General features: G+C 42.4%; 2 protein-coding genes across 2 annotated transcripts in view; one reads left to right on the top strand and one right to left on the bottom strand.

Moving 5' to 3' along the window:
- LOC112254155 (dnaJ homolog subfamily C member 16) overlaps positions 1-18,296 on the top strand; it is a 24,463-nt gene extending 6,167 nt beyond the window's left edge. The window contains exons 5-16 of the mRNA XM_024426436.2: positions 133-311; positions 732-916; positions 3,838-3,942; positions 4,030-4,188; positions 4,341-4,471; positions 5,529-5,706; positions 5,819-6,001; positions 6,708-6,784; positions 13,241-13,321; positions 15,344-15,427; positions 15,526-15,696; positions 15,966-18,296. Of these exons, the coding sequence (XP_024282204.1) occupies positions 133-311; positions 732-916; positions 3,838-3,942; positions 4,030-4,188; positions 4,341-4,471; positions 5,529-5,706; positions 5,819-6,001; positions 6,708-6,784; positions 13,241-13,321; positions 15,344-15,427; positions 15,526-15,696; positions 15,966-16,533 (2,101 nt within the window). The 3' untranslated portion in view covers positions 16,534-18,296. The remainder of the gene's footprint in view (positions 1-132; positions 312-731; positions 917-3,837; positions 3,943-4,029; positions 4,189-4,340; positions 4,472-5,528; positions 5,707-5,818; positions 6,002-6,707; positions 6,785-13,240; positions 13,322-15,343; positions 15,428-15,525; positions 15,697-15,965) is intronic.
- On the bottom strand, positions 18,225-24,357 carry LOC112254156 (cytidine deaminase). The gene is made up of 4 exons (XM_024426437.2): positions 24,064-24,357; positions 22,992-23,103; positions 18,946-19,003; positions 18,225-18,761 (listed from the first exon to the last, which is right to left on the bottom strand). The coding sequence occupies exons 1-4, from the start codon at positions 24,251-24,253 to the stop codon at positions 18,621-18,623; spliced, it is 501 nt and encodes a 166-aa protein (XP_024282205.1). The 5' UTR covers positions 24,254-24,357; the 3' UTR covers positions 18,225-18,620.

Below are 24,357 nucleotides of genomic sequence, written 5' to 3'. Positions count from 1 at the left end.
CCTTTATTTTTCTGTCTGGGGTATCCATGACGAAGGCTACGTGCAAAACACGCATTGGGTTTAGTAGTTAAGAAGCATATTTAATCAACTTCCATTGTCCTCCAAGAGTGGCTAAATCTTCTCTTCCCCCAGGTCAGGCCGGGACTTCTCAGACAGCAAGTATCTGCTCGACCACGCAGGGTTCAACAGTAAGGTGCTGCCCGACAGCTTCAAGCGGCCCTACCTGATCAAGATCACCTCCGAGTGGTGCTTCGCCTGCGTTCACATCGAGCCAGTCTGGAGGGAGGCAGTACAGGAGCTAGAGCCACTGGGTACGAAGTCGGCAGACTTCCAGGAAGTCCAATGGCTGTGTCCCAAATGGCACCTTATTCGCTATATACTGCACTACTTCTGACCAGGGACAATAGGGCTATGGTCATAAGTAGTGGACTCTGTAGGAAAAGTGTGCCATTTGGGATGCAGTACATGTCTTTCACTAAGAATCCGTTGGGGTCGAATCATGATTTGAAGGTTGTTAAATTCATTCACTGTTGTGTGGTTTGTAACAGGTGGAGAAACTAACCATTGACAAGAGAACAACAGGGGAAATGGGCTCAAACCTATTAGTCAGTGGTGACTCAAATGAATCAAAACATACAGTACATTGTAATCTGTTTAATACAACTGTCTCTTTGCTTCCCTCTACTGTCCACTGGTATGTAACAACATAATGAATGGTGTCCATCACTCAGGTGTGGGTATCGGCATTGTTGACATTGGTTACGAGCGTCGCCTAGCCAACCAGCTGGGTGTCCATCGCACGCCATCCATCCTGGGTGTGGTCAATGGTAGAGTGACCGTGTTCCACTACTCCGTGGTCAGAGAACACCTGCGACAGTTTGTAGAAGACCTGCTGCCTCAGAGGCTGGTGGAAAAGGTAGGCCTACTGTTAACAATATTGCAACGTATCCAGTATGATTTATAGTAATAATAATGGGTGCTAGCAAACATGCTAGGTATCAACAGCCAATCCAGTAGAGGCTAGAAGCTATAGTAGGCTTTGATTGGTCAATCCTGATGCGATATCGCTGGAAATTCAGCTTTCCCCAAATTAGGTCCCGCCCTATTCACACTCTCTTGCCCATGTTCGGATCGCCCAACAGTCTCCTGCCCATTTCACTTCCCTCCATTGAAAATTAATGGCTTCCGATGTTTTTTTGCCACCTATCGTGTTCAGTTAATCAGCACCATTATAATAAATAGTCAGAAACACCTCAGACAGTTTGTAGTGGACCTGTTGCCTCCGAGGCAAACATCATTATCTTCAGCACCAAACCAATGTCTACATATACTGTTTGTTTCTTTGATCTGTGTTAAAAGATAAGGTCCTAAAAAATGCTTCTCTGTGACGTCACAGGGTAAGGTTAAGTAATAAGCATTTTCAGAACCTGCAATGAGTTTCTAGCAAGAGGGAGGGTATTTCCTTGTTCCCCACGTCACTGTGAATCTCATAGTGTTTGAAAATACATTTTTTTTGTTACTTTTGATGTCATCGAGTAACTTTTTAACGTAGTTTTTTTCTACAAAGCACATACACTACCGTTCAAAAGTTTGGGGTCACTAAAATGTTGTTTTTGAAAGAAAAGCAAAAACAATTGTCCATTTTTAAAATAGCATAAAATTGATCAGAAATACAGTGTAGACATTGTTAATGTTGTAAATGACTACTGTAGCTGGAAATGGCTGATTAAAAAAAAAATAATAATAATGGAATAGGTGTACATAGAAAGCCAGCATCCCGGAGTCGCCTCTTCACTGTTGACGTTGAGACTGGTGTTTTTTGCGGGTACTATTTAATGAAGCTGCCAGTTGAGGACTTGTGAGGTGTCTGCTTCTCAAATTAGTCACTCTAATGTACTTGTCCTCTTGCTCAGTTGTGCACCGGGGCCTCCCACTCCTCTTTCTATTCTGGTTAGAGCCAGTTTGAGCTGTTCTGTGAAGGGAGTAGTACACAGCATTGTACGAGATCTTCAGTTTCTTGGCAAGTTCTCGCATGGAATAGCCTTCATTTCTCAACAAGAATAGACTGAGTTTCAGAAGAAAGTGCTTTGTTTCTGGCCATTTTTGAGCCTGTAATCGAACCCACAAATGCTTGATGCTCCAGATACTCAACTCATCTAAGGAAAGCCGGTGTTATTGCTTCTTTAATCAGCACTGCAGTTTTCAGCTGTGCTAACATGGCTGACGGTTTTCTAATGATCAATTAGCCTTTAAAAATGATAAACTTGGATTAGCTATCACAATGTGCCATTGGAACACAGAAGTGATGGTTGCTGATAATGGGCCTCTGTATGCCTATGTAGATATTCCATATACCAGCCGTTTCCAGCTACAGTAGTCATTTACAACATTAACAATGTCTACACTGTGTTTCTGATCAATTTATGTTATTTTAATGGACAAAAAATGTTATATTCTTTCAAAAACAAGGACATTTCTATGTGACCCCACATTTTTGAACGTATATGCTCCATCTTGACATATGTAGACACTGGTTTGGTACTGGAGATGATGAATATGAGATTGAAAAGTGGTACAGTTGCTCTTTAATAAGCTACGGTGCTTTTCATTCCAAAGTTATGCAAAGGGATATGTGAATACTTTACTCATATATTGTGTATAATTGCTACAATTACGCAGTATCTGTAATACGTATTTTAGGTTTTCTTTTTTGCACTGCATGCCATAAAATACAGTGCATTTGCAAAGTATTCAGACCCCTTGACTTTTTCCACAATTTGTTATGTTACAGCCATATTCTAAAATGGATTAAATCGTTTTTTCCCCTTCATCAATCTACACACAATACGCGATAATGACAAAGTTAAAACAGGTTTTTAGACATTTTTGTAAATGTATTAAACATTTTAAACTGACATTTACATAAGTATTCAGACCCTTCACTCTGTTTTTTTTTAAGCACCTTTAGCAGCGATTACAGCCTCAAGTCTTCTTGGGTATAACGCTTGGCACACCTGTATTTGGGGAGTTTCTCCCAATTTTCTCTGCAGATCCTCTCAAGGTCTGTCAGGTTGGATGGGAGCGTTGCTGCACAGCTATTTTCAGGTCTCTTCAGAGATGTTTGATCGGGTTCAAATCCGGGCTCTGGCTGGGCCACTCAAGGACATTCAGAGACTTGTCCTGAAGCCACTCCTGCGTTGTCTTGGCTGTGTGCTTAGGGTCGTTGTCCTGTTGGAAGGTGAATTTTTGCTCCAATCTGAGGTTCTGAGCGTTCTGGAACAGGTTTTCATCAAGGATTGTTTGTACTTTGCTCTGTTCTTCCCCTCAATCCTGACTAGTCTCACAGTCCCTGACTCTGGAAAAACATGACATGGACTGCCAACTGTGGGACCTTATATAGACAGGTGTGTGCCTTTGCAAATCATGTCCAATCAATTGAATTTACCACAGGTGGACTCTGATGGATTTATCATCATTAGTCATTTAGGTCAACATTGGATCATTCAGAGATCCTCACTGAATTTCTTGGGAGAGTTTGCTGCACTGAAAGTAAAGGGGCTGAATAATTTTGCACGCCCAATTTTTCAGTTTTTGATTTGTTAAAAAAGTTTGAAATATCCAATAAATGTCGTTCCACTTCATGATTATGTCCCACTTGTTGTTGATTCTTCACAAAAAAATACAGTTTTATATCTTTATGTTTGAAGCCTGAAATGTGGCAAAAGGTCGCAAAGTTCAAGGGGGCCGAATACTTTCGCAAGGCACTGTAAAGCATTTTAATCTCTCCTGAACTTAATAAGTTGTTCCATTTGATCTTGTTTTATTTTTCTTTGTCAGGTAACAGATAAGAACTATGTGTCCTTCCTGGGCAGCTGGCATGTTGAGAACAATCCCAGTGTGTTGCTGTTTGACCAAGTGCCTGCAGTGCCCCTGCTCTACAAGGTAACACACACCGAGTGTGTCTGTGGAAAATGGTTATCTATCTAGTCATCAGTCCAACAGCTTACCCTTCTCTCTCCCTCTCTTCAGCTCACAGCGTTTGCCTTTAAGGACTATGTGCGGTTTGGTTACGTGGACCAGGGACTGACAGAGACATCCAGACTACTGCATCAGTTCAACATCAACAGCTATGCTCCCACAATGCTGCTGTTCAAGGAGAACACTGAGCAACCTGCTGATATTATACAGGTAAACTCATGGACCAGTATTAAAATAGTTGCATGCGCTGGCTCTAGATGACTTATTCTGTTTTGGTGTCAGATGTATGGGTCAGAACCACAAGACTGCCAGTTGAATACCTGATCATTGCTCTCTCTCTATCCCCCCCTCCCGCCCTCCAGGCTAAAGGGATGAAGAGACAGATCATGGAGGAGTTTGTGTCCAACAACAAGTACCTGTGTGTCCCTCGGTTGGTCAACCAGCATCTGTTCGATGAGCTCTGCCCCATCAAGCAGTTCCACCGGCGCAGGAAGTAAGAACCAACTAAAATCTTAAAGGTCCAATGCAGCCGTTTCTATCTCCATATCAAATCATTTCTGGATAACAATTTAGTACCTTATTGTGATTTCTATTAAAATGGTCAAAAATGAACAAGAATAGCTTCTTAGCGAAGCGCAATTTCTCAACCAATAATCTTGCGAGGACTATATGGGAGTAGTCTGAGGGGGAAACTAAAAACTAGCTGTTATTCGCAGAGAGGTTTGGAACTCTCTTTCTTATTGGTCTATTAATTAACTTACCGCCTGGTGATGTCACCAGGCTTGGCCCAAAACTCCATCCCTTCAAAACTGGGTGAAACTTTAGGATTAGCTTTATCAAAGAAAAGGAAAGTAGACAATGAATGTAGGGTGTTTTTACTATTTGTAACTGTTACGTGTGTCAGTCACTGTCGGTCCTCGTGCAGTTGTTATTTATACGTGCCTTCAAGATAAATGTCCCACAAGCCATGGTAGTTAAATCATTACACAAAGGTGAGTTTTCATTGGGCTTCTAATTTGAATAACAACTACTTTTTTCAAAGCTTTACTATCACAAATTCTTTGATCTGAGCAGGATTCCACTGGCTGTATTGAATCAGGTCGCGGGCCGCATATGGCCCAAGGGCCATCGTTTGCCCAGGCCTGACTTAGAATGAACTCATGTTTTGGGCATGTATTCTTAATTCTAAGTGGTATGCTAATGTGGACAGAGCTCGCCTCTGTCTTAGGTCGTTTTTCAGCCTCACTGCACTGCACATAGCAGAAGATTTCTATGTAACTTTTTTTGTGGTTCCTGAGATGTTCACTTCTATACGTGTTGTGAGATCTTATCATCTTTGCAGTGTGACTGCAATAAAGACTCTCGGATATACTGTATGTCTGCGTTGGGATAATCCTAAGAATTAAGTATTGTATTGTATTGGCATGCATTCTGAGTTCTAAGTGGTATGCTAGTGTGGTTATTGGAACAAAGCAGAAAGACACGTTTCTGATCCTTAAGGAAAATAAAGTAAACCTTCTTCCTTCTCTTTCTCTCTCTCTCTCACTCAGGTACTGTGTGCTGCTGATCACAGGTGAGGAGCCAGGGTTTGTCCCTGGTAACCAGGCCTTCCTGACCTTCGCCTCATCCAACACTAAAGACGTCCTGCGCTTCACATATGTCTACCAGAGACAGCAACAACCACTGTGTCAGGCCTTGCTCCACAACCAGGCCCCACTGTTCGCACAGGTTAGTAATAAACACATGCTTTGCTTACAATACACACCCACACAAATGGGCAATAAGGTGTATCGTACAGTACGCACACATTATGCGCTCGTGTTTGATTGCACCATGACAGGTGGTGGTACTGGAGAGGCGGAGCCCGGGAGGTAAGGCTGTGTACCGGTCTGTGATTGGTGGATGGAACGGCAGTGACGATGATAAGACCCGCCTCCATGAGCAGCTGGAGCTCCTGCAGAGAGACCCCTCCTACCTGAGCTATGACGCCACGCTACCTGAACTAAACAACGAATTGTCCCCTGTGAGTCTCGCACTGACACACCTGGTACACACACACACACACCTGCCTACCTGAGCTACAGGTAACTGCCAAAATAAAGGAAATAGGACGTTGGGCCACTACGAGCCAGAACGGTTTCAATGCACCTTGGCATAGATGCTACAAGTATCTGGGATGCGATACCCATTATTCCACGAGCAATTCCATAATTTGGTGTTTTTGTTGATCAAAGGTAGGAAACGCTGTCTTGGGCGCCCCTCCAGAATCTCCCATAAGTGTTCACTTGGGTTGTGATCTGGTGACTGAGACGGCATGGCATATGGTTTATATAATTTCATGCTCATCAAACCATTCAGTGACTTTGTGCCCTGTGGGTGGGCGCATTGTCATCCTATGGGGGCATAGCCATGGTAGCCAAAATAATGGTTTGCCCAGAATTTGTATACATGACCCTAAGCATGATGGATTATAATTGCTTAATTAACTCAGGAACCACACATGTGGAATCACCTGCTTTCAATATTCTGTGTACCTTTTTTACTCAAGTGTTAACCATTATTTTGACAGTTAATTGTAGGATGCTACACTACCTGAACTAAACAATGAACTGACCCCTGTGAGTCACACACACATGCACACCTGGTACACACACACACCTACCTACCTGAACTATGACGGCACTCTACCTGAACTAAACCGCAATTTCTCTCTTCTTCCCCAACTCTAGATGTTTCTGATTCAGTGGATCAATGCAGCTTACGATTATTTCCTTCAAATCTATGATGACCTTCTCTTCTCCAACTGGTAAGATATTTCTGTATTTGATCCGTTTTCAATTGGGTTAGGTCAGCGGTTCCAAAAACTAGGGGATGTGACCCCGTACGGCAGTTGCCTGATATGAAAATGGGGTCACGGGAAAATGTCCAAAAGCCGGATGAAATTTTAAAATATATTTAATATTGTCTTTGTATCTCAAAGTCATTGTAATGTGGTTCACCTTAGAAATCCAAATTTAAAATGATTCAAATCTAAAATACATAATTCAACCACTGAGAGCACCCTTAGATCATGGGAGAAGGCGGCACATGTATCATCCCAACAGTGAATGGCTAGGTCCGCTACGTTGCTGCAAAATGGACTGTTTCCTTACACCACCATCTTCCGTTAGTTCGGTGGCTACTATATTAAGTGAAGCCGAGGCAACTCGCCAGCACAAAAGCAGAAATCGTGCTCGAAAAATGATGAAACCTACCTCGAATAAACCTACCTCACTAGCATAATAATAGTAGAGAGATTTATTTCAGCTTTTATTTCTTTCATCACATTCCCAGTGTGTCAGGAGTTTACATACACTCAGTTAGTATTTGGTAGCATTGCCTTTAAATTGTTTAACTTGGGTCAAACGTTTTGGGGAGCCTTCCACAAGCTTCCCACAATAAGTTGGGTGAATTTTGGCCCATTCCTCCTAACAGAGCTGGTGTAACTTAGTCAGGTTTGTAGGCCTCCTTGCTCGCACATGTAATTTCAGTTCTGCCCACACATTTTCTATAGGATTGAGGTCAGGGCTTTGTGATGGCCACTCCAATACCTTGACTTTGTTGTCCTTAAGCCATTTTGCCACAACTTTGGAAGGATGCTTGGGATCTTTGTCCATTTGGAAGACCCATTTGCGATCAAGCTTTAACTTCCTGACTGATGTCTTGATGTTGCTTCACTATATCCACATAATTTTCCTGTCTCATAATGCCATCTATTTTGAGAAGTGCACCAGTCCCTCCTGCAGCAAAGCACCCCCACAACATGATTCTGCCACCCCTGTGCTTCACGGTTGGGATGGTGTTCTTCGGCTTGCAAGCTTCCCCCTTTTTCCTTTTATACTTGCGTACTATTGTTTGTACAGATGAACGTGGTACCTTCAGTCGTTTGGAAATTGCTCCCAAGGATGAACCAGACTTGTGGAGGTCTACAATCTTTTCTGAGGTCTTGGCTGATTTCTTTATATTTTCCCATGATGTCAAGCAAAGAGGCACTGAGTTTGAAGGTAGACCTTGAAATACATCCACAAATACACCTTCAATTGACTCAAATGATGTCAATTAGCCTATCAGAAGCTTCTAAAGCCATGACATCATTTTCTGGAATTTTCCAAGCTGTTTTAAGGCACAGTCAACTTCTGACCCACTGGAGTTGTAATTAACTGAAATAATCTGTCTGTAAACAATTGTTGGAAAAATGACTTGTCATGCACAAAATAGATGTTCTAACCGACTTGCCAAGACTACAGTTTGTTAACAAGAAATGTGCGGAGTGGTTGAAAAACGAGTTTTAATGAATCCAACCTAAGTGTATGTAAACTTCCAACTTCAACTGTAGCCTACTGCATATTAGAAAGTGTAGCCCTAGTCGATGCTGTTGGTTCATTGATTATGCAGGGCGGCTTACAGTGAGCTTACAATTGTAGTGAATTTGTATCTGATTCTGAATAGCCTAGTAATGAGTTTTTGTAATATTTTCATAATCAATAGGCTGACATGAGATGTAGCTACAGAATATCTCACCGCCATGCGTTTCCAACTCCTCTCTTTTATTCCTTTCTCAAGGGCACAGAGGGTCTGTCAACAGTGAAATGTGCCTTGTTGTGCAAAACATGTTACTATCGATGTTCCCAAACAGATTTTTACTTGGTTTCACAAATTAAGCACGGGGTAGCTACAGGAGCAAGGTTGGAGAGCCCATGGCATACGGAGTTTGGGCGGTATGTCACCTGTCTTACAGTGAGTGCATGCTCCTCAAAGCGGTTGACGCATGGAGTGAAATGAATGTTCTATTATTTCTCAGCTGCTCATATTATCCACAGCTCAACTAATATACCGAAGTAGCCCATCGAGCATCATTGGAAAACGGACAGTCAGAAAAGCCCGCGGCCTCCATTCGCTATTTGAGTGCATACAGATGACATGTCTTTTTTCCCCCTGTTCCTGCCAATTTGATAATGGGTCATTTCTAAATCTAGACTAATTTGACATATTAGTAAAGACAAAATTCAATTGAGAGTAGTCTGACGGGTGAAAATATCATCACTTGATGAGAGGAGCAGCCTGAGGCAAGCAACCAAGCCCCCCCCCTGACTTTCTCAAATCATCAATAGCATATGCAGCTGTGGTGGAATATTCGAATCAAGTGAGCGAGACTTTGTCATTTCTCAAGCAATCATCTTGATTTAATATAAATTATTGCAATAATGAAACCGGCGACCCCACACGCCGAAGTGTGTGTTGCCGAGTGCTTAAAATCATACATATAGTATACAGGGTCTTTTTTATATAGGGGACCTCAAAATGCTTTAATCATGGCTGAACCCCCCTATGCAGATTGGGCACCATAAACCATTCTGGGTTCATCCTGTCGTTTATCTGAACAGGGGTGTTAATTTACTCCTCGAAGTTTCCCATGAGCAAGGATAAGAGCCAACACTGAAATGTGTGTTCTATTCCTTCAGGCTATCTCGGGTCACACACACATCTTATCTATGAACGCAGGCTTAGTCCGACCAGAGACATATGTCTCACATGCACCACTGATCACAGAATGGAATGTGGCTGGAAAGTTTATCACCAAGCCATCACTTAATCAGTTGCCAATCAAAGCTTCAAAGTCTCCTCTCAGTTCAATCAGAATGTTGAGAGTTCTATGAAAGCTACTCCATTGCATGAAAACAACCATGAATTAAAACGGTATCATAATATTGTAATTTTGCTACCACACAGCCCATATATGTTTTGATGTCTAAGACATTCTGTTTGTATCATTTGCAACCAATGTTCCCTCAAACAACCAATGCTGAGTGCAAACTCGAACGTTGTGAAAATTCCAGCATGCGTTGACTGTCAACACTGAGGCTGTACCCGCTTTAAGTTAGTTTTAACAGTGGCCAAGTAGGCTACTATGGCTTTTTGATCATAATGTAGGCCTACCAGAGTGGCCTACCATCAAAAACAGTGTAGAAAATGCATCCCATAACATTTTAACATGGCTGTACTATCATTCAGCCTACAGCAGCAGCCAATGTGTGGTGTTCAATGTAGGCCTATGAGACTTTTAAAAACAACACGCAGGACTTGACACTTACCTATTTATCTACTTCAGATAAGGTGACTGAAAATGTTGTTTGACGCAAGAAACCACTTTACAAAATAAAATGCATTATTATTCCCATACCATTATTACAGAGAATCAGACAAATTATGCTACCCTCTGCCTATTGGCTACTTAGCTTATTCAAGCCTGTCTCAAAATACAACACTGCCCCTTTAAGACAAAAAAAAGGCTCTTTACTTGACCCGCTTTTCAAAGATGTCTAGAAATCTACACCTTTTTTGTTCTTGTAGGAAGCAATCACTCCCCTATTGCTGACTACAAATGTTCTATAACTGGGCTAATAACTCTTCGCTGGCAAAGGATATGAACAAAATGTGCACACATGGCTACATTTAGCTCTTGCTTTGATCTCAAAACAAGTGCATCTATTCACAACCACCGCTGTAAACACAGTCCAGTTCAAAGTAAATGACACAGATCCATATATGCCTATTGCTTATTTGCATATAGGCAAATGGATTGGTTATGAAAAAAATGTTGTTATGCCACACTGGTCTGTGTAGAGGACGGCCTGAGTCGTGGGCAATAGAATCCTACTCCGATGCCTTCTGCCAAAAACAAAATCTCTTACGTAGTTTGTTTTGGTATGTTGCATTGAAACTGGCTAATAATGCGTTCAATCGATAACATTTATATTAACTGACAGGGAAAACTCTAGAAAGTTGAGGTAAATCTCGTGCTTCTCTCCGTGGGCTGATATTTCTTCTGCACTCTGCTCTGCAGTCCCTGGGAGCTGCGCTGCAGTCTCGGGGCTCCTGCGTGTCCGCGCAAGTGCGCAGCTTAGAGGGAACATTGTTCAGAACTAAGTTGCCAAATAACTCTAAATCTAGCTTACAGGACCTGTTTCAAATTATCACTTTTACACTCAACATAGTCACTTCATATGCGGTCTTGCTCCAGAATGGGGGAAATATCCTTTCTATTATATTCTTCTTATTAAAAAATCATATGAAATAATGGCACGGGACTTATAGGCATACAGTGGAAAGTGAAAAGTATTCAGACCCCTTGACTTTTCAATTTTCCCACATTTTGTTACGTTACAGCCTTTATCTAAAATTGATAATGTTTTCTTTCCCTTGTCAATCTACACACAATATCCCATAATGACAAAGCAAATAGTTTTTTTTGTCATTTTTACAAATGTATTAAAAAATAAACTGAAATATCACATTTACATAAGTATTCAGACCCTTTACTCAGTACTTTGTTGGAACACCTTTGGCAGTGATCACAGCCTCGGGTCTTTTTGGGTATGACGCTATAAGCTTGGCACACCTGTATTTGGGGAGTTTCTCCCATTCTCTGCAGATCCTCTCAAGCTCTGTTAGGTTGGATGGGAAGTGTCGCACAGCTAGTTTCAGGTCTCTCCAGAGATGCTTGATCAGGTTCCAGTCCGGGCTCTGACTGGGCCACTCAAGGACATCCAGAGACTTGTCCCGAAGCCAATCCTGTGTTGTCTTGGCTGTGTGCTTAGGGTCGTTGTCCTGTTAGGTGAACCTTCGCCTCAGAGATCCTGAGCGCTCTGGAGCAGGTTTTCATCGAGGATCTTTCTGTACTTTTTCTCAGTTAATCTTTCCCTCGATCCTGACTAGTCCCTGCCGCTGAAAAACATTCCCACAGCATGATTCTGCCACCACCGTGCTTCACCGTAGGGATAGCGGGCTGTCAAGTGCCTTTTACTGAGGGATGGATTCTGCCTGGCCACTACCATAAAGGCCTGATTTGGTGGAGTGCTTCAGAGATGGTTGTTCTTCTGGAAGTTTCTCCCATCTCCACAGAGGAACTCTATAGCTCTGTCAGATTGACCATGGGGTTCTTGGTCACCTCCCTGACCAATGTCTTTCTCCCCCGATTGCTAAGTTTGGCCGGGCGGCCAGTTCTACTAAGAGTCTTGGTTGTTCCAAACTTCTTCCATTTAAAAATGGAGACTGTTCTAGGGGACCTGCAATGCTGCAGAAATATTTTGGTACCCTTCCCCAGATCTGTGCTTCGACACAATCCTGTCTCTGAGCTCTATGGACAATTCCTTCAACCTCATGGCTTGGTTATTGCTCTGACATGCACTGTCGACTGTGGGACCTTGTCTATACAAGTTTGTGCCTTTCCAAATGATGTCCAATCAATTTAATTTACCACAGGTGGACTCCAATCAAGTTGTAGAAACATCTCAAGGATGTTCAATAGAAACAGGATGCACCTGAGCTCAATTTCGAGTCTCACAGCAAAGGATCTGAATAATTATGTAAATAAGAGAAGAGAATATGTAACCTGTTTTCGCTTCATCATTATGGGGTATTGTGTAGATTGATGAGGAAAAAAATACATGTAATCAATTTTAAAATAAGGCTGTTACGTAACAAAATGTGGAAAAAGTCAAGGGGTCTGAGTACTTTCTGAGTGCACTGGTATCTTGTTAGCTAAATGAACAATCATACAGCCCTATGGCATGGAGTTTAGCCAGATAACATACAGTAGGCCAACTCCATTTTCTGTTCTTCTGAAATAAATGTTCTTCATATCATATTGTTTCTTTAGACCTGGCTAAAAATAAATTATGGAATTATTGTGATGGTGTACAGTATATTAAATTGATTTATGAGGCTTTTTAAATGTAGATGTTCCAAAGGAGCACATCAGCTCAGCGGCTTGAATGCAGCTTCTATGCGTGGTGGCCTGGATATGCTAAAGGTTTTTATGTTAATTAATGGTCAATTACAGTGAGACCGGCAGACTTTTGCATGACAGTAACTGGCTGAGACATTTTTATGACCTCCACAGCCCTAATCATAGTTGCAAATGTAAAAGTATGAGAGCGAGTGAGTTGAGACAATCAGAAATACTGGCAATGTTTTGCAGTTGACTGTCATAGCCCAAAACAAATATAAGTAAACATTGGCTGTTGATTATAGTTTTTTTTTCACATGGTTGTTGATGTGGGCCAAAAAAGTTTATCTACCTCTGGGTTAGATGGTGATTGACACAATTCTGCAACAAATGTATTAAACCTTTTGTTGGTGTTTTATGGTAGAACAAAATTGAGAGTGAAGTATCATATACTAATAAATCTATCATCTAAACTTGTTGATGTTTGTCTTCTAGGCGGGAGATGATGCCCATCCTGTCTCTCATCTTTTCTGCTCTGTTCATCCTCTTTGGTACTGTCATCATCCAGGCCTTCAGGTGAGCATGGGAGCCTCCGCCTCTGGGGCTGGGAATCAAAGTTAGTATACATACCGTAGGACTACTAACTGGCTTAAATATGTAAATATATACATGAAAAATAAGCTTGAAATAGTTATGGTCAAAATGACTTAACCAAAAACGCATACAGTACCAGTCAAAAGCTTGGACACACCTGCTTATTCCAGGGCTTTTCTTTTTTATTACTATTTTCTACATTGTAGAATAATAGTGAAGACATAAAAACTATGAAATAACACATGGAATCATGTAGTAACCAAAAAAGTGTTCATCAAAATCAAAATATATTTGAGATTCTTCAAAGTAGCCACCCTTTGCCTTGAGGACAGCTTTGCACACTCTTGGCATTCTCTCAACCAGCTCCATGAGGTAGTCACCTGGAATGCATTTCAATTAACAGGTGTGCCTTGTTAAAAGTTCATTTGTGGAATTTCTTTCCTTAATGCGTTTCAGCCAATCAGTTGTGTTGTGACAAGGTAAGGGTGGTATACAGAAGACAGCCCTATTTGGTAAAAGACCAAGTCCATATTATGGCAAGAACAGGTCAAATAAGCAAAGAGAAACCACAGTCCATCATTACTTTAAGACATGAAGGTCAGTGAATCCGGAGAATTTCAAGAACTTTGAAAGTTTCTTGAAGTGCAGTCGCAAAAACCATCATGCTCTATCTATGGTGAAACTATCTCATGAGGACCGCCACAGGAATGGAAGACCCAGAGTTACTTCTGCTGCAGAGGATAAGTTCAGTAGAGTTAACTGCACATCAGATTGCAGCTCAAATAAATGCTTCAGAGTTCAAGTAACAGACACATCTCAACATCAACTGTTCTGAGGAAACTGCGTGAATCAGGCCTTCCTTCATGGTCGAATTGCTGCAAAGAAACCACTACTAAAGAACACCAGTAAGAAGAGACTTGCTTGGGCCAGGAAACACGAGCGATGGACATTATACCAGTGGAATTCTGTCATTTGGTCTGATGAGTCCAAATGTAAGATTTTTGGTTCCAACCGCCGTGTCTTTGTTAGACGCAGGTGAACGGATGATCTCCGCATGTGTGGTTTCCACCATGAAGCATGGAGGAGGAGGTGTGATGGTGTGGGGTGCTTTGCTGTTGACAACTGTCTGGGATTTATTTCAAATTCAAGGCACACGTAACCAATATGGCTAACACAGCATTCTGAGGCGATACGCCATCCCATCTGGTTTGCGCTTAGGGGGACTATCATTTGTTTTTCAACAGGACAATGACCCAAACACACCTCCAGGTTGTGTAAGGTCTATTTGACCAGGAAGGAGAGTGAGGCATCAGATGACCTGGGCTCCACAATCACCCGTACTCAACCCAATTGAGATGGTTTGGGATGAGTTAGACCGCAGAGGTAAGGAAACAAGTGCTCATGATATGTGGGAACTCCTTCAAGACTGTTGGAAAAGCATTCTTCATGCAGCTCGTTGAGAGAATGCCAAGCCTGTGCAAAGCTGTCCTCAAGGCAAAAGGTGGCTACTTTGAAGAATCTCACATATAAAATATGTTTTGATTTGTCTGACACCTTTTTGATTACTACATGATTCCGTATGTGTTATTTCATAGTTTTGATGTCTTCACTGTTATTCTACAATGTAGAAAATAGTAAAAATAAAAACTCTTGAATGAGTAGGTGTGTCCAAACTTGACTAACTATATCTAAATTGAGCTTTTTTTGTGAACCAGGAAATCAATAGCTAACTCATTAATTCTTCTTTGTAGGCTCCACAAGCCCGACATATATTATTTTATCAGGATTTGTTGAGACAGTATTTACAATAGAAACATGTAGAATCCCATTTGTCTTTCTGAAATATACTTGGAAAGCACCTGATGCTGCATATTTGTATGTTTGGAGAGTTAACTCAACCTTAAACAGACTTTTCAGTCAGTGTCAGTAGTCGAGCGATAAGTCATATGTCTTCTGATAGCGGACAGACATACAGCTGTTCTCTCACCGTTTCTTCGTCACTAGTGACTCGGGTGAAGAGAAGCCTCCCCAAAAACCAAAGAACCCACCAAAGACTGAAGACTCACCTGGTAGAGCCAATACTTCCAGGTAACAATAAAATAAAATAATGCGTGCATGCATGCGCAAGGATATTTCTCTTCGGTAACATAACGAGTATTCACTCTCCTCTCTCCCCACCCTGCCAGTCGTCCTCCTAAGAAGGACTTTGTGGAGGTGACGGAGCTGACAAACATCACCTACATCAGTAACTTGGTCAAGCTGAGACCTGGTCACATCAACGTGGTCCTAGTCCTCACTGACACTTCCAAGAATGCTCTGCTCAGGAAGTACGCCAAAGAGGTTTTCTCCTTCTCCGGGTAAGATGCTACACACTGCTTAGCCTCTCGTGCAAAATATATACATTTTTGTCATTATATAAATTGATGAGACAAAAATGTATAAATAATGGTTACAGAAAATGTACTGCTTTAGAAAATAACCAACACTTTATTTTGTGTCAGAAATTAAATGCATTCTGTGTTATATTGTATTATGCCACACTTGCGCAAGTGATTAGTGTATTTTTGTGCCACACCCACTCTGTCTCTGTCTGTGATTGTGTCTGTCTCTCTATGCCCACCCTCAGGACCCAGACCCTACACTTCTCCTTCCTGAATGCAGACAAACACAGCCAGTGGATGCCATCTCTCTTGGAGTCTTGTCCTACTGCAGCCCGGGTCCTGACCCATGGAGAGGAGGAGGAAGGGGGAGGAGGAGAGGGGGATGAATACTCCTCTCCCTTCTCAGGTCGTCCCAGAGACTTCACAGGCCATGTTCTGGCACTCAATGGACACAAGAAGTACTTCTGTCTCTTCAGACCTGTCTTCACTGGGGACACGGACACTGGCGGAGAGAGCTCAAGCTCATCATCTTCATCATTTGACGAAGGCTCCAGGAGAAAGTCTCGGTCAAGGTCGCGATCCCAGTCGAGCTCACGTTCAAGGTCCAGGGAGGAGGGGGGTTTGTCGGGTAGGGGTGGGAGGGGTGGTGGGCGGGCCTCCAGGGCTACCAGTCTGGAGGTGCACCATAAGCTGGACAGGCTGGGGCTGTGGATGGAGAGGCTGATGGAGGGGACTCTGCCCAGGCACAGTGTCCCTGGCTGGCCTGGGTTGGACACCACCTCCCCAAGCTCCAGCCCCGCTCCCCAGAACTGAGGAACCACACTGGACTGGACCCGACCGGACCCATATGAAGTGTAAATGAGATTTCTGCAGCTTAAACGTAGCCAGTAGTCATTATGCAAAGCCAATGAATAATACAGAAGATTAATATAACCCTATAAAGTATACTAACCTTGTCCCAGATCTGTTTGTGCTTTCTTGCGAATGCCAACTTCAGGCGTGACAATGGTCATAGGAGTTGGCCAGACGGCACAAACTGATCCGGGATCAGGCAAGAAACTGAAGCTCCATTTACCCTATCACAACAATCATTTTTTTACTTTAGCTTTAGGGTCTGTAGTAGGTGAAGCTTCAAATGCACTGATCTTGCCATTGTCTTTCATAGGAAGCTGTTAACCCGGAATTAGGGCTTGAGACAATTGACGTGTTGCACTGTAAAGCACTGACTACTGTATGTTTGGATATTTTGTTGTAAATAAACACCAAGGACCCTATTCAATAACCACCGGCTCTTAGGATTTAAAGAAAAGGGGTATATTATGTGCAATTCAGAGGAGGCTGGTGGGGGGTGAGCTATAGGAGGACAGGCTCATTGTGATGGTTGGAATGGAATCAATGGAATGGAGTCAAACGTTGTTTCCATGTGTTTGGTACCATTCCGTTGATTCCATTCCAGCCATCACAATGAACCCTTCCTCCGATAGCTCCTCTCACCAGCTGCCTCTGGTTCAATTATGGGGGGGGGGGGAATTACGTAGGTTAGGATCCATGTACTGAACAGAATGATGTGAAGCAACAAAAAAAATCTCATGTACAGTTTTAAACTAGGGTCCTGTTCAAAGGAATACATGTTTGAAACAGGAAAAGAGAACTTGTTTTTGTAGCACAAATTCAGGTATGACCTCCCTTTTCACGACATTTCCTCCTATTTCATGCTTACTGAACTTTTACCACAGTAACACTGGACTAAGGTCAGTTTGGCTTATTCTTTCCTAATGGTTAGGACTTGGGAGTGATAAACTGTTCCTAGCTGGTTGAATAGAGCCCTTGGTGTTCTCTGCTGCTGCTCAGGGCCAGGTCCCCAAGCTGGAGATCTCCGTACAACTCTTTTATAAATATTTATTTCCCTTTGCAGATCAGGCAGAAAGGTTGAATCATCCTTTTGTCTCGTTTCTTTTCTTTTACTTTCGTTTTGAGTCCGTGCCCTTAAATATACCGCTATGGATTTTATTGCATGTCTTTGTCAGAAGAATATTCGGTGTTTTGTCACTGTGAGATTTGCAACGCTCCATCAACTTTATTCCACAACTCTTTCCTTCCTGTACCTCATGATGTGCTTGTGAACCAGGCTTGTGTGATGGTGAGTGACCTTGCCTGAGACCTGAAGGCTTTAGCTTAGCGAGCTAAACGGTCTGTGCTTGAAACCGTATGGTCCATGGTTCAAGCCCAGCCGGTCACACTTGCACACAAGGTTTGCATAAGATGTCCTTTACTTGCATTCTTGCTACAGAATGATTTCCCGCTCGCTAAGTTAATAGATATAAACTACGTAGATATTTCACTTTGCCTGCCTTTTCATTTGAATGCGTTTCTCATGTCCATGTCCAATATTGGTGCTGAGAGGTTTAATCCAACGTAAGTTTGAGGAGTTGAACTGTTTGGGAGAGTCGGTAGTACTGTAGTCCATTTTAAACGATTAGTATGAAATGATGTGAAATATAGAATTATTTGATGTGCTGTTATTTATTTGATGTAACTATGCTTCCTAACATTAATAAACATTTTCTAAATCTTTATCACTCACAGTAATAGATTGATGTGGAATAAAGATACCAGCAAAGTGTGACAAAATATTATACATGGATACAAATTGATCAATGTACTGTCAATAACATACTGAAATCTCGATTACACATGAACAATGAAAATGCATAAATATACATCGTTGACATAGCCCTACTGTCCAGTCCTCACGTGCTACATAAAATGTCATTTTTCTGGATTGGAGTTCTCCATCCCGTTACCCCCAATCTACTTTATATCAAAGATTTGTGTAAAATATATAGATAATTTAAAACTTAAGTGTATTTATCCCCCACTCCAGTGGTTGTTATAACGGGTTAATACTCGTTGGGGATCTTGACGACTTTCTTCATGGATAGGTCTTCTGGACCGAAGGAGACAGGAAGCAGCTCGCTGACTTTCATCTCTATGTATGAGCCGTCTGGCTTGGTCAGGTACACGTCCCAGTTGGCCCCAAACTGGAGAAAAACACGTTGTATATGGAGCATCAGCAAAACTTTAGATTAAGTTTCCTGCTCTCTAACTACTTTGGTCATCAAAATGTAGGCATTGTAACAGAAGTAGACCTACTACACCTACACTATAGATGAATGACAGACAATTTCTCTTCCTCCTAGGATGCAAGGCTTGAATGATGCTTACCTCTCTCATGAACTGTCTGCAGCCACCGCATGGTGAGATGAACTGGTCATGTAAGTCACTGCAAACAAATTGATATGAAGACATTTTACAACACCGTCAATGAGAAGAATGCTATTGTCCTTGCACTGCACTATGCAACACGCAGGTTGGCATTTATTGGCTCATGACTCATACTGGAGGCAGCTCTGCAGAGTGGTCACTAGCTGGCACAACCGCAAAGTCATATATAATCTCATTTTAAACCCAACTGTAACCTTAACCACACTGTTAACCCTAAATGTCAACCAATTTGTTTTTTTTCTTAAATGAATTTTTACAATATAGCCAATTTTGACTGCAGCTGGCCCATCTAGCGGAAACTGCTCAGTTCTGCCTCCAGGGCGAGACTCGTGACGATAAACGTCAACCTGCTTCGAACACATTTGTATAAGAACATTGATAGTTACCAAGATGATATAACACTATCCTGACACTAGGAGTCAGCATTAGACTTGAATTATTGAGATGAGGAATGTACACATATCAAAATGTATTTATCACATCCGCCGCATACAAGTCTTTGTATGTGTGAAATGCTGGCTTATTAACCTTACCAACGATGCAGAGTTGTAATTTTAAAAAAAATCTAAAATAGTAACTAACATAAGGAATAAAATACTCAAGAATGGAGCTACATACAGGGAGTACCAGTATCGGGTCAATGTGCAGAGGTACTCGAGGGAGATCCATGATACAGTGCATTCGGAACATATTTAGACCCCTTGAATTTTTCCACATTTGGTGATGTTACAGCCTTACTCTAAAATGGATTAAACACATTTTTTCCTCATCAATCTACCCAAAACCCCATAATGACAAAGCAAAAACTGTTAAAAAAAATTGTTGCGAATTTTTAAATCATGTAAATATCACATTTACATAAGTATTCAGACTCTTTACTCTGTACTTTGTTGAAGGGCCTTTGGCAGCGATTACAGCCTTTGGTCTTCTTGGGTATGACGCCACAAGCTTGGCACACCTGTGTTTGGGGAGTATCTCACATTCTTCTCTGCAGATCCTCTCAAGCTCTGTCAGGTTGGATGTGGAGAGTCGCTTCACAGCTATTTTCAGGTCTCCAGAGATGTTTGATCGGGTTCAAGTCCTGGCTCTGGCTGGGCCACTCAAGGACATTCAGAGACTTATCCCGAAGCCACTCCTGCATTGTCTTGGCTGTGTGCTTAGGGTCGTTGTCCTGTTGGAAGGTGAACCTTCCTGGTCCTGAGCACTCTGGAGCAGGTTTTCATCAAGGATATCTCTGTACTTTTCCCATTCATCTTTCCCTCCATCCTGAATAGTCTCCAAGTCCCTACTGCTGAAAAACATCCCCACAGCATGATGCTGCCACCACCATGCTTCACCGTAGTGATGGTGCCAGGTTTCCTCCAGACGTGACGCTTGGCATTCAGGCCAAAGAGTTCAATCTTGATTTCATCAGACCAGAGAATCTTGTTTCTCATGTTCTGAGAGTCCTTTAGGTGCCTTTTTGGCAAACTCCAAGCGTGCTGTCATGTGCCTTTTTACTTAGGAGTGGCATCCGTCTGGCCACTCTACCATAAAGGCCTGATTGGTGGAGTGCTGCAGAGACGGTTGTCTTTCTGGAAGTTTCTCCCATTTCAACAGAACTCTGGAGCTCTGTTAGAGACCATCAGGTTCTTCCCTGACACCTCCCTGACCAAGGCCTTTCTCCCCTGATTGCTCACTTTGGTTGGTCGGCCAGCTCTAGGGAGAGACTCGGTTGTTCTAAACTTCCATTTTGAGAATGATTGATGTCACTGTGTTCTTGTGCCACAATGCTACAGAAATGTTTTGGTACCCTTCCCCAGATCTGTGCCTTGACACAGTCCTGTCTCGGAGCTCTAATTGCGTCGACCTCATTGCTTGGTTTTTGCTCTGACGTGCACTGTCAACTGTGAGACCTTTCCAAATCATGTCCAATCAATTGAATTTAGGTGGACTCCAAGTTGTAGAAACATCTCAAGGACGATCAATGGAATCCGGATGCACCTGAGCTCAATTTCGAGTCTCATAGCAACGGGTCTGAATAGTTGCGTAAATAATGTATTTATATTTCTGGTTTTTGCTTTGTCATTATGCGGTATTGTGTGTAGATTGATGAGGAATTATTTTTTAAATCCATTTTAGAATAAGGCTGTAACATAACATCTGGATAAAGTCTAAGGGTCTATATACGTTCTGAATGCACTGTATATACACAGGTATGTGGACACCCCCTTCAAATGAGTGGATTTATCTGTTTCAGTCACACCCATTGCTGACAGGTGTATAAAATCGAGCACACAGCCACGCAATCTCCATTGATAAATATTGGCATTAGAATGGCCTGACTGAAGACTTTTAACATGGCACCATCATAGGATGCCACTTTTTTAACAAGTCAATTCGTCAAATTTCTGCCATGCTAGAAGCTCCCGCGGTAAACTGTAAGTGCTGTTATTGTGAAGTGGAAACGTCTAGGAGCAACAGCCACCAAGTGGTAGGTCACACAAGCTCATAGAACAGGACCGCCAAGTGCAGAAGCGCGTGGTGCGTAAAAATCTTCTCAATTGCAACACTCACTACCGAGTTCCAAACTGCCTCTGGAAACGACGTCAGCACAATAACTGTTTGTCGGGAGCTTCATGAAATAGGTTTCCATGGCTGAGCAGCTGCACACAAGCCTAAGATCACAATGTCAAACGTCGGCTGGAGTGGTGTAAAGCTCGCCACCATTGGACTCTGGAGCAGTGGAAACGCTTCATATGGAGTGATGAGTCACGCTTCAGCATCTGGCAGTCTGACGGACAAATCTGAGTTTGGTGGATGCCAGGAGAACGCTACCTGCCCCAATGCAGAGCGCTAACTGTAAAGTTTCGTGGATGAGGAATAATGGTCTGGGGCTATTTTTCAAGGTTCGGGCTAGGCCCCTTAGTTCCAGTGAAGAGAAATATTAACGCTACAATGACATTCTAGACAATTCTGTGCTTCCAACTTTGTGGCAACAGTTTGGGTAAGGCCCTTTTCTGTTTCAGCGTGACAGTGCCCCTCTGTGCAAAGCGAGGTCCTTACAGAAATGGATTGTTGAGATTGACTCTAGAAGAACTTGACTGGCCTGCACAGAGCCCTGACCTCAACCCCATTGAACACCTTTGGGATGAATTGGAATGCCAACTGAGAGCCAGGTCTAATTGCCCAACATCAGTGCCAGACCTCACTAATGCTCTTGTGGTTGAATGAAAGCATGTCCCTGTAGCATTGTAAGTGGTAGCTCTAGGCTTTAGCTCAGAGCGGATGTTGCCTGCAACAAATGCTTTTTGGTTAGGACACGTTCTTATAGTCACTGTGGGGGACGACATCGTCTATGCACTTATTGATGAAGCCTGTGACTGTTGTGGTAAATGGCTCAATGTTATTGGATTAATTCCAAAACATATCCCAGTCTGTACTAGTAAACAGTCTTGTAGCCTCGCGTCTGCTTCGCCTGACCACTTCCGTATTTAGTCTATCACTGCTACTTCCTGTTTGAGCTTTTGTTTGTATTCAGGAAGCAGGAGAATGGAGTCATGGTCAAATTTGCCGAAGGAAGGACAAGGGAGGGTCTTGTATGCGTTTCTGTGGGAGAATAAAAGTGGTCTAGAGTTTTATCCCGCGCCAATAGGGGAGCTAAGTGAGGTAGGATTGATTTTAAGTCTCCCTGTGTTATTCACCACCCACCAGAAACGCTGAGGTGAGCGGTTTCTTGTTTGTTTATTGCCCCATACAGTTTGTTGAGTGCCAGAGTGGTGTTGGCTTGTGGAGGAATGTAGACAGCCGTGTAATTATGGATGAGATCTCTCTTGGTAGATAAGTCTACAGTTTACCATGAGATATTCTTTATCAGGTGAGCAAAAGCTTGAGACCAGTTGTTATTTATGAAAAAAAACACATACGGTCTCCTTTCGTTTTCTGTTAAGTCTGTCATAGGAAAGAGCAGGTGTTCTTAATCATTTGTACACTCAATGTAGAACTACCTGGCGATAGCGATGGCCTTGAAGCTACGGCGTCCCTCTGACACTGCTTTAGCGATGGCGTTCCTCTCTGCACACACACCCAGGTTGTTACACGCGTTCTCCACATTGCAACCTGAAGAGACGACATCACATTTACTGTCATACACAGCGCTTTTCACTTGGTTTCAAAGGGCTTAAAACAAAGGCAAAGCAGACAGAGCTGAAGACGTCTCCCCTGTTCCCTCTAAAGATCTTATATGATTGGTCAATTGATGGATTGGTTGATTTGAAAATACCAAGCATCCTCTTGCAAAAAATGTGTTTTTATTCCAAGGAGATTACTTGGTTTCGATAGTTTTCCCCTAATTAATCATTAATAGGTTATGCAAAACCAGTCAGTCGAGAGCACAGTGTACTCAACAAAGTTAATGAAGTCCTTTGAATTTACTGACTGTTCATGTATTGTTAAATAACCTAGTTATGCTTGTGCACAAAAAGGCTTCTTGCCCACTTGAGCTAAATTCCTTTCTGACTAGATTCTAACGGACTAACTGATTAATTTCTGACTGAGTAAATTCCAACGCTGAGGGAACAAGTGTGAATAATCTACAGAACGGTAGAACACAGACAGTTACATCATTCTGAACATCACAGGCCTGCTTCATTATGTGGTTATTCCTTGGTTCAGGAACGTTGAAACATTGGATTTTACACACGTACATATTCCTGCTCGTGATTAGAAGCAATCTTTGTCACACATTTTACAGTGTAAACGTCACAGGGTAATAATGTATTTTTCAGAGTGTGGGATATGCCTATTTCCTGGTTATCAATCTATTCTAAAATTCTTGATTAAAATGTAGACGTTCTGTACATTTTTTACTTTACTGTAACGCGTGCATCGAACGTCGGATCCTTCTCCACTAAGTCTTCCCAGTTCAATGTTGTAGCTAAACGACAACGCGTTCCCAGTCAATTTACCTGGTCAAATAGATCGAACTAAACGTATACTGATTGTCAGCTGTAGGTATTTTCTTTTAATAAGATCAAGTAAACTCAATCAATAGATTTGAAGTGATGGATGATATCTCACCTGTGAACACTCTGTCGTCGTGGGCCAGGAGGGCAGCCCCGACCCTGAAATTGCTGTAGGGACAGTAGGAAAACTCCTTGGCCTCCAGGGACTGATGGATAAGCCCTTCTACCGTTACCCTGTCTGGGTGGTGGAGGAGCTGCGACTCCTGGTCCTTACCATGGAGCATCTCGATCTGCAGGTCTCCCATACTGGCTCTGAGTCTGTCTGTGGTGTGAATCTGTGGGTGTTGGTGCCTGTGTCTGTTCTTGTTGAGTTTCTCTGACTTTCTGTGGATGTATGAGTATGTCTTGT

Source organism: Oncorhynchus tshawytscha, linkage group LG07, assembly GCF_018296145.1.
Source record: "Oncorhynchus tshawytscha isolate Ot180627B linkage group LG07, Otsh_v2.0, whole genome shotgun sequence".
Taxonomy (NCBI): domain Eukaryota; kingdom Metazoa; phylum Chordata; class Actinopteri; order Salmoniformes; family Salmonidae; genus Oncorhynchus; species Oncorhynchus tshawytscha.
The sequence above is the reverse complement of the archived record's forward strand: the minus strand, read 5'-3'. Positions and strand labels throughout refer to the sequence as shown.